The following is a 9,972-nucleotide window of genomic DNA, read 5'->3' on the forward strand; positions in this document are numbered from 1 at the left end:
CAACAGTCTCACATCCATAACCACCAATATTTTACATTAATTTGGTGTGAAGTATGAATTTAACACCAGTATGGATGTGTTGTGTCCCTCGCTGGGAGATGCTTGTGGTTCCTCCCTGGTTCTTTTCCCTGATACACCAAAAGAAGTCCAGTTACCATGCCGAACTCTTGGACTACCGTGACCTGGATGACTAAGAGCCTTCACCGACAACTTGTACCGATGTTTGAGTACCTGGGGTGTTCACAATGACGGCTCGGGAGGTGGAGGCTTCCTGTTTACCTTTGATGGTCTGTACTCTCTCAATTTTGCTGCTGTATTATTATGTGGCAATAAACAACACATTTTGCACTCACCCAGGTAGTCATGAAGTGCTGACAGAGGCTGGTCAAGGCCCACATCAAGGCCTCCATCGAGGTCTCTGTGGACCCCCACCAGTACGCCCACAGGCTCCACTGATGACGCTGTTTCATCGGTGGTCCACAGACTATTAACAAGTTTAATAGAAAATGGGTTAGTAATGGGCCAGGCCTTTATTTTGAAGGCAAAAACATAGAAGCAGAAGTGAGTTTCTCAAAGTGAACATTCATATTGTCCAGGTTTAGTCTGAAGTTAAAAATACCAAAAATTATTGCCAAGACTTTTCTTCAGTAGACATTTAAAACATCGATAGACTCTTACTGACTTTATGGTCAAGGTTTTATTTTGAAGGCAAAATATTGTGACATCATTGAGTTGCAACTGCTAGTTTCCGCTTGCTTTCATGAAGGAGTTTTAGCATTCTGTTCAGATGCTAACATGGTGTTAACACAAACAAGTACCTGGTAAATTGCTATCATGTAGAATGTTAGCATGTTGCTAGCATATTAGCAGCAGCTAGCTTGCGGAATGCTATCTTGAATGAATGAATGTTAGCATTTGAATAAAACCTTTGACTTTGATCACAAAAATCTCTCGAGGTTCAATTCATCTGTGGGCACACAGGCAGACATTTGACCTGGACCCCAGAGGAGTCAAGTGGTAACACACTTTACGGTGTAAACTGCCTCGATGATTGCACTTGCTAATATTACAGTTTTGCCATTGCCATGGCGATCCTCTTGCAGCTCCGTCAGTTGGAGTTTTGAGCCCCCAGGTAACGGTTCACACTGCTGCATGTTCACCTGCAACATTTTCAAGCTGTCATGTCATGTCGTCATGTTGCCAATCGCTGATCAGAGCTGGCCTTGATGGTTTAACCCTAAAAGCTGCTCAGCTTCTGCACAAAGACCTTCTGTTTGTGTGTGTGTGTGTGTGTGTGTGTGTGAGTTCTCTGTGACATCACTGATTCTGTCAGCAGATTCATTGATGATGAGTGACACAGATGACAAAGTTCAGTGATCAGGATGACTGAGTCAATATGAGAGTAATGAATTAAGATGAGAATTAAAGGCTGATTACAACAACATCAACATCAACAACACAACTACCTAAACCAAAGATGTTCAGGATTTCATCCAGAATTTGGAACTTGGTGCGTCCAAATATCTCACGATACGCCAGAGTTATGACTTTCAATGGAGGAAAGCCGCCTGAGACAAACGGAGAGATGGATGGTAAGTAAATCGTGTGATTGTCATCCTGGGACATGAAGGGTAGTTGAGGAGGTTGTGTGATGTCACAACCCATCAAAGCTTTGAGAGAGCTTTGATGCTGTCGGTCATCTTCACACAATTCATGGCCCCGCCCCTCACTACAAACAGAAGACCAAATGTTTGGAAACTGTGACATTGTTCCTCAAACTCATGTTTTCTTTTCCTCACAGAGCCGACGCCACCATTCGAAAATCTGAGAAGAAACGACATTGTTGACAGCCCCACCAGGAGGTACTTTCTTCAGGGCCTCTTGGGTGACGGAATCCACTCTCAACTTTATAAAGGTGTAACATTGGTACCAGAAGAAAGGGTGGTACTAAAGGTATTCAGACACAAGTCGCTGGCTTCAAGAGAGGTAAGCAATCCAAGCCTTCTTGATGATGATGAGACAATTAAGTTGTACGACCCTGCGTCTCTCAACGATGTCATTTTTTGCTCCTCTCTCCAGATAACCATGGCAAAGGCAATGAGTGTCCTTGACCAGGACAAGACAAATTTGGTCAAGTACATTGAGCAGTTTGAAGTTGGAGAAAATGCCTGTCTATCATCTGAGAGGCTGGATAGGAACCTGTTTGAATTGTTAGTAGAGAGAGACTTCCAGCCACTAAAGCTTTATGAGATACGACTGATAGCACAGCAGGTAAAAATGTCAAGCTTTTCTATTGACTGGTCCAGGAATTATACCGACCTTCACCTTGGTCTCATACGTTTCCTCCTTTTTCCTGCAGCTACTGACAGCTTTAGACACACTAAAGTCAACGGGAATAATTCATTCTAACTTAACACTGGACAACGTCATGTTAGTGGACCATGAAAAGACACCCTTCAAAGTCAAGATCATTGACTTTGGCCTGTCCTTCTTCACGAGCGAGGCTAATCGCAAACATGGTCAGATCATCCAGCCCGCGGGAATACGGTAAGATCCCTCTGCAAGGCCCCTCTTGTCTCATGCTCTTCACAATCCATTAAAAGTTGTTCTAATGTTCCACACACATGCTGACTTTGTGAAAAGTCAAAGTCGACTTTACTGTCAAGTGTACTGTACGAGCATGACATACAGCACAGATGAAAATTCACGGTGCAAACAGGCAATAAACCAACATAAAAATAGTAGCAGGCAATACACAACCCAAAACACAATAAACAATGCCCTCAACTTGTTCTTTACCAACAGTGCCCCTGAAGTCCTTTTGGGACTCCCTGTGTCCGAGGCCATAGATATGTGGTCTCTCGGCTGCCTGCTGTTCGAATTGTACACCGGCTGTTCCCCGTTTCCAATGAACAATTTCCAAATGGTAGGTAGCGAAGACCTCATGACATCCCACTGCAGAAAACATATCCCAAGTCATTTAGGGAGGTAAAGTAGGACATTGGCTGATACAAATTTCTCTCTCCAGATCAGGACCATGGTGGACGTCTTTGGCCAGCCACCTGACCACCTACTCAACGCCGGGAAACACACCGAGATGTACTTTGATTACTGCGGACGCTTACAACCGAAATGGAGGTTGAAGGTATTTGAACTTGTTCTGTCCTTTCCAGATGCGTTCATTTAGGCAGGAACTATTTGAAATGATTCAAACCTTTAGGAGAAAGTATCTAACGTGTTTTGTTGCTGTCGACCATGTAGGATTCCACTTTAGGGACTACAAACTGGAAAGGGCTTTTCCATTGCCTGGATGAACTAATGACAGTAAGTGGTCCATTTGCATTAATACAAGTTTGCTCTCCTGCTGATAGAAGGATGCTGACAAACACAATCTTTGCAAACTCAGTTCCCCTCAGAGACAGACAACAAAGCGGAGTTGGAGGATCGAGCTGCCTTCATCGACCTCCTGAAGGCTCTCCTGGAATTGGACCCAGACAAGAGGATCACACCTCAGGAAGCTCTCCATCATCCATTTTTAAAAATGTTCTATCTGATGGTGAAACCAGACGGGGGCCAGTAGTAAGTACTTGAGTTTCTGGTATCAGTAGAGTTGAACAGACACCTGAACGGGTGAATTCAATGACTGACAGAGTCATTCATTGTCATGTTTTTTGTTTTTTTCCAGTACGAAAGACAGTCTAGAGAAAATGCGGATGAGCCAGGGGGATGCCCCCGCTGAGCCCAAGAAGGGGCTGTTGCAAAGAGTCCAATCTTTCTTTGGCAAAATATGCAGACATGCTGTTCTGTTGACACACAAAATCTGGTGTAGGAAAAAGTTCTTCTTTCACTGGTGTAGAAGACGTTTCCCCACTTATCCAAGAGGCTTCTTCCGTTCTAAAGGAAGGTGAGGAAAGCCAGGTATTAAACCAGTTGGGGGATCACCTGGGGGCTTGGCCAGAATGTCATTAGCACCCTCATCAGCCTGGTGCGTGGCTCATGGAGACTACAAGGTCAAAGTTAATGTCAACTTCATTGCCAAATACACTGTACGTGCATGCCCCCTCATGGAAGCAACATCAAGGAACGCAGGTGGGTGGAAGATGAAGAGGAGCCATTGGGCCTGACTGGTGCTCTTGGGATGGGTGGACTGCTTCCCAGTGTGGTGGTTGGGCTGGGGTTGGTCATGGGCCTTGCCATTGTGAGGTGGATCCCTTGCTGGCGGTTTTACTAGGTCTGAGGTGCCCTGGACTGCGTCCGCATCGATGGAGTGCTCAGCCCCTGTATGGGCAGAGGAAGATGAGGAAATGATTCATTTATTTATTTTTTCTGGGGGTGGCGGTCCTGGACGCGGGTGCCTATGGGCTCACCTCGGCAGGCGGGCATGGGCCTCTCGGGCCCATTGGTTCAGCTCGTGCTGCGTGGGGGAACCTGGTGGGCCCAGGGGGCCTCTGTCTCCCATGTCTCTCTGCGAGCTGCCTCTGGGTGTGTTGCTGCTCCTGCGGGTCTTGGCCTGGGGTTTCCTGTGTTCTGGGGTTTCTGGGTTCCCTAGTGGCCTGATCCTGACCTGCCTGCTATCCTGGACCGGGGGCGTGTTGATCTGGTCCCCCACGTCAGCTACAGTCAGCTACCTATAGCATCCAAGACACACCGTAGCATACACATGCACACACATGCACACAGATACATGGGGGGGGGGGGGGGTTGTTGGCCAGGGGTTCCCTGTGTTCTGGGGTTTCTGGGTGCCCTGGTGGCTTGGTCCTGACCTGCCTGCTATCTTGGACCGGGGGCGTGTTGTTCTGGTCCCCCACGTCAGCTACAGTCAGCGACACACAGCATCCAAGAAACACCGTAGCATACACATACACACATGCGCACACACAAACATGGGGGGGGGGGGGGGTGTTGGCCTGGGGTTCCCTGTGTTCTGGGGTTTCTGGTTTCCCTGGTGGCTTGGTCCTGACCTGCCTACTATCCTGGACCGGGGGCGTGTTGTTCTGATCCCCCATGTCAGCTACAACTAGTACACATACACATACACACATGCACACACATACATGGGGGGGGGGGGGATGTTGGCCTGGGGTTCCCTGTGTTCTGGGGTTTCTGGTTTCCTTGGTGGCTTTGTCCTGACCTGCCTACTATCCTGGACCGGGGGCGTGTTGTTCTGATCCCCCATGTCAGCTACAACTAGTACACATACACATACACACATGCACACACATACATGGGGGGGGGGGGGTTTTGGCCTGGGGTTCCCTGTGTTCTGGGGTTTCTGGGTTCCCTAGTGGCCTGATCCTGACCTGCCTGCTATCTTGGACCGGGGGCGTGTTGTTCTGGTCCCCCACGTCAGCTACAGTCAGCGACACACAGCATCCAAGAAACACCGTAGCATACACATACACACATGCGCACACACAAACATGGGGGGGGGGGGGTGTTGGCCTGGGGTTCCCTGTGTTCTGGGGTTTCTGGTTTCCCTGGTGGCTTGGTCCTGACCTGCCTACTATCCTGGACCGGGGGCGTGTTGTTCTGATCCCCCATGTCAGCTACAACTAGTACACATACACATACACACATGCACACACATACATGGGGGGGGGGGGGATGTTGGCCTGGGGTTCCCTGTGTTCTGGGGTTTCTGGGTGCCCTGGTGGCTTGGTCCTGACCTGCCTGCTATCTTGGACCGGGGGCGTGTTGTTCTGGTCCCCCACGTCAGCTACAGTCAGCGACACACAGCATCCAAGAAACACCGTAGCATACACATACACACATGCGCACACACAAACATGGGGGGGGGGGGGGTGTTGGCCTGGGGTTCCCTGTGTTCTGGGGTTTCTGGTTTCCCTGGTGGCTTGGTCCTGACCTGCCTACTATCCTGGACCGGGGGCGTGTTGTTCTGATCCCCCATGTCAGCTACAACTAGTACACATACACATACACACATGCACACACATACATGGGGGGGGGGGGATGTTGGCCTGGGGTTCCCTGTGTTCTGGGGTTTCTGGTTTCCTTGGTGGCTTTGTCCTGACCTACCTACTATCCTGGACCGGGGGCGTGTTGTTCTGATCCCCCATGTCAGCTACAACTAGTACACATACACATACACACATGCACACACATACATGGGGGGGGGGGGGATGTTGGCCTGGGGTTCCCTGTGTTCTGGGGTTTCTGGGTTCCCTAGTGGCCTGATCCTGACCTGTCTGCTATCCTGGACCGGGGGCGTGTTGATCTGGTCCCCCACGTCAGCTACAGTCAGCTACCTACAGCATCCAAGACACACCGTAGCATACACATGCACACACATGCACACAGATACATGGGGGGGGGGGGGGGGGGTTGTTGGCCAGGGGTTCCCTGTGTTCTGGGGTTTCTGGGTGCCCTGGTGGCTTGGTCCTGACCTGCCTGCTATCTTGGACCGGGGGCGTGTTGTTCTGGTCCCCCACGTCAGCTACAGTCAGCGACACACAGCATCCAAGAAACACCGTAGCTTACACATGCGCACACACATACATGGGGGGGGGGGGGGGATGTTGGCCTGGGGTTCCCTGTGTTCTGGGGTTTCTGAGTTCCCTAGTGGCCTGATCCTGACCTGCCTGCTATCCTGGACCGGGGGCGTGTTGATCTGGTCCCCCACGTCAGCTACAGTCAGCTACCTACAGCATCCAAGACACACCGTAGCATACACATGCACACACATGCACACAGATACATGGGGGGGGGGGGTTGTTGGCCAGGGGTTCCCTGTGTTCTGGGGTTTCTGGGTGCCCTGGTGGCTTGGTCCTGACCTGCCTGCTATCTTGGACCGGGGGCGTGTTGTTCTGGTCCCCCACGTCAGCTACAGTCAGCGACACACAGCATCCAAGAAACACCGTAGCATACACATACACACATGCGCACACACAAACATGGGGGGGGGGGGGTGTTGGCCTGGGGTTCCCTGTGTTCTGGGGTTTCTGGTTTCCCTGGTGGCTTGGTCCTGACCTGCCTACTATCCTGGACCGGGGGCGTGTTGTTCTGATCCCCCATGTCAGCTACAACTAGTACACATACACATACACACATGCACACACATACATGGGGGGGGGGGGATGTTGGCCTGGGGTTCCCTGTGTTCTGGGGTTTCTGGTTTCCTTGGTGGCTTTGTCCTGACCTGCCTACTATCCTGGACCGGGGGCGTGTTGTTCTGATCCCCCATGTCAGCTACAACTAGTACACATACACATACACACATGCACACACATACATGGGGGGGGGGGGGGATTTTGGCCTGGGGTTCCCTGTGTTCTGGGGTTTCTGGGTTCCCTAGTGGCCTGATCCTGACCTGCCTGCTATCTTGGACCGGGGGCGTGTTGTTCTGGTCCCCCACGTCAGCTACAGTCAGCGACACACAGCATCCAAGAAACACCGTAGCATACACATACACACATGCGCACACACAAACATGGGGGGGGGGGGGGGGTGTTGGCCTGGGGTTCCCTGTGTTCTGGGGTTTCTGGTTTCCCTGGTGGCTTGGTCCTGACCTGCCTACTATCCTGGACCGGGGGCGTGTTGTTCTGATCCCCCATGTCAGCTACAACTAGTACACATACACATACACACATGCACACACATACATGGGGGGGGGGGGGGATGTTGGCCTGGGGTTCCCTGTGTTCTGGGGTTTCTGGGTGCCCTGGTGGCTTGGTCCTGACCTGCCTGCTATCTTGGACCGGGGGCGTGTTGTTCTGGTCCCCCACGTCAGCTACAGTCAGCGACACACAGCATCCAAGAAACACCGTAGCATACACATACACACATGCGCACACACAAACATGGGGGGGGGGGGGGGTGTTGGCCTGGGGTTCCCTGTGTTCTGGGGTTTCTGGTTTCCTTGGTGGCTTTGTCCTGACCTACCTACTATCCTGGACCGGGGGCGTGTTGTTCTGATCCCCCTGTCAGCTACAACTAGTACACATACACATACACACATGCACACACATACATGGGGGGGGGGGGGGGATGTTGGCCTGGGGTTCCCTGTGTTCTGGGGTTTCTGGGTTCCCTAGTGGCCTGATCCTGACCTGCCTGCTATCCTGGACCGGGGGCGTGTTGATCTGGTCCCCCACGTCAGCTACAGTCAGCTACCTACAGCATCCAAGACACACCGTAGCATACACATGCACACACATGCACACAGATACATGGGGGGGGGGGGGGTTGTTGGCCAGGGGTTCCCTGTGTTCTGGGGTTTCTGGGTGCCCTGGTGGCTTGGTCCTGACCTGCCTGCTATCTTGGACCGGGGGCGTGTTGTTCTGGTCCCCCACGTCAGCTACAGTCAGCGACACACAGCATCCAAGAAACACCGTAGCTTACACATGCGCACACACATACATGGGGGGGGGGGGGGATGTTGGCCTGGGGTTCCCTGTGTTCTGGGGTTTCTGAGTTCCCTAGTGGCCTGATCCTGACCTGCCTGCTATCCTGGACCGGGGGCGTGTTGATCTGGTCCCCCACGTCAGCTACAGTCAGCTACCTACAGCATCCAAGACACACCGTAGCATACACATGCACACACATGCACACAGATACATGGGGGGGGGGGGGGGTTGTTGGCCAGGGGTTCCCTGTGTTCTGGGGTTTCTGGGTGCCCTGGTGGCTTGGTCCTGACCTGCCTGCTATCTTGGACCGGGGGCGTGTTGTTCTGGTCCCCCACGTCAGCTACAGTCAGCGACACACAGCATCCAAGAAACACCGTAGCATACACATACACACATGCGCACACACAAACATGGGGGGGGGGGGATGTTGGCCTGGGGTTCCCTGTGTTCTGGGGTTTCTGGTTTCCCTGGTGGCTTGGTCCTGACCTGCCTACTATCCTGGACCGGGGGCGTGTTGTTCTGATCCCCCATGTCAGCTACAACTAGTACACATACACATACACACATGCACACACATACATGAGGGGGGGGGGGGATGTTGGCCTGGGGTTCCCTGTGTTCTGGGGTTTCTGGTTTCCTTGGTGGCTTTGTCCTGACCTGCCTACTATCCTGGACCGGGGGCGTGTTTTTCTGATCCCCCATGTCAGCTACCTACAGCATCCAAGACACACTGTAGCACACACATACATACATGATGCACACCCATACACACACATGCACACACATACACACATACATACATACACATACACACACACACACACACACACACTTGTGGTGTACAACTGGTCCATCATCACACACTCAGACATTTATTTTAAATTCTGTTAAACCAAATGGTAAATCTGCACTGGAAATTCTGCAACCAATGTTTTTCTTTTTTTCTGTTGTTATTGTTGTTGCTGTTTATTGTCATTTGTTTTTCTGCTTTTGTTGTTGTTTTTGTGCCCCCCCCTTGTCTTCCCTCTCCTGTCCCTGTTCTCTCTTCCTGTCCTCAGTCTGGTAGCTTCATCAATGAACCAACACCATTCCGAATAAAATGAAACACAGATGGCAGTAGGAGGAGTTTATCAGGTTCCTCCTTTGCAGATTAAAACTGCTTCAGTACAACGAGGCACCAGGAACATGGATGCTGCTGCTGAACAGGACAGGGGGGAAAAAAGAGGAGCCATTGGGGCCATGGCCCTTGTGCTGTTGAGCCTATTTAGTTCAACTGTCCTTGTTCAGAGAGGACGGAGACATTGACCTTCCCCCAAAGGACACACACCAGTGCACCGTTCCAGGGGCCGCAGGAAGGCCAAAAACACCTCTCTGCCAATACCTGTGTTCATGTTCTCTCCACCTTTTTTGTTTTTTTAATGGAAAATTGATCATGTTCATTATTTTTTTAATTCCCTGTGCAAATAAAAACTAATGATCAATGAAGACCAACGGTTGTGTGTTGTGTTTTTAAATTTTCCAAATACAAGAAATGAACCAAACCTGTTCAAATGCAATGAAGAATTGATAGTTATTGTTTGAATTGTGTGAGTTTATTTGTTCATCATCC

At 51.0% G+C, this 9,972-nt stretch overlaps 1 protein-coding gene across 2 annotated transcripts; it reads left to right on the plus strand.

The window, feature by feature from the left end:
• Positions 1-1,422: 1,422 nt before the first annotated feature.
• LOC147252628 (homeodomain-interacting protein kinase 2-like) lies at positions 1,423-4,685 on the plus strand. Of its 2 annotated transcripts, XM_086219408.1 has the most exons (9): positions 1,423-1,592; positions 1,802-1,986; positions 2,080-2,271; positions 2,360-2,547; positions 2,806-2,926; positions 3,029-3,145; positions 3,262-3,324; positions 3,407-3,579; positions 3,686-4,685. In XM_086219408.1, exons 1-9 carry the CDS (start codon positions 1,478-1,480, stop codon positions 3,906-3,908), a joined length of 1,377 nt encoding a protein of 458 aa, XP_086075534.1. In that variant the 5' UTR covers positions 1,423-1,477; the 3' UTR covers positions 3,909-4,685. The 2 variants fall into 2 exon arrangements, with proteins under 2 accessions (XP_086075534.1, XP_086075533.1); XM_086219407.1 differs by having other exon boundaries at positions 1,802-2,271.
• Positions 4,686-9,972: the final 5,287 nt, after the last annotated feature.

The sequence above is a fragment of the Aulostomus chinensis genome, chromosome 12 (genome assembly GCF_037954235.1).
Source record: "Aulostomus chinensis isolate RoL2024-O1b breed Wild chromosome 12, RoL_Achi_v1.0, whole genome shotgun sequence".
Lineage (NCBI taxonomy): Eukaryota > Metazoa > Chordata > Actinopteri > Syngnathiformes > Aulostomidae > Aulostomus > Aulostomus chinensis.

Excerpts from the sequence above, each read along its gene's own strand:
- LOC147252628 (XM_086219407.1), top strand. The coding sequence starts at position 1,478 with ATGTTCAGGATTTCATCCAGAATTTGGAACTTGGTGCGTCCAAATATC. Across the intron at positions 2,927-3,028 it reads CAATGAACAATTTCCAAATG|ATCAGGACCATGGTGGACGT; the intron begins GTAGGTAGCGAA and ends TTCTCTCTCCAG. Across the intron at positions 3,580-3,685 it reads AAACCAGACGGGGGCCAGTA|TACGAAAGACAGTCTAGAGA; the intron begins GTAAGTACTTGA and ends GTTTTTTTCCAG.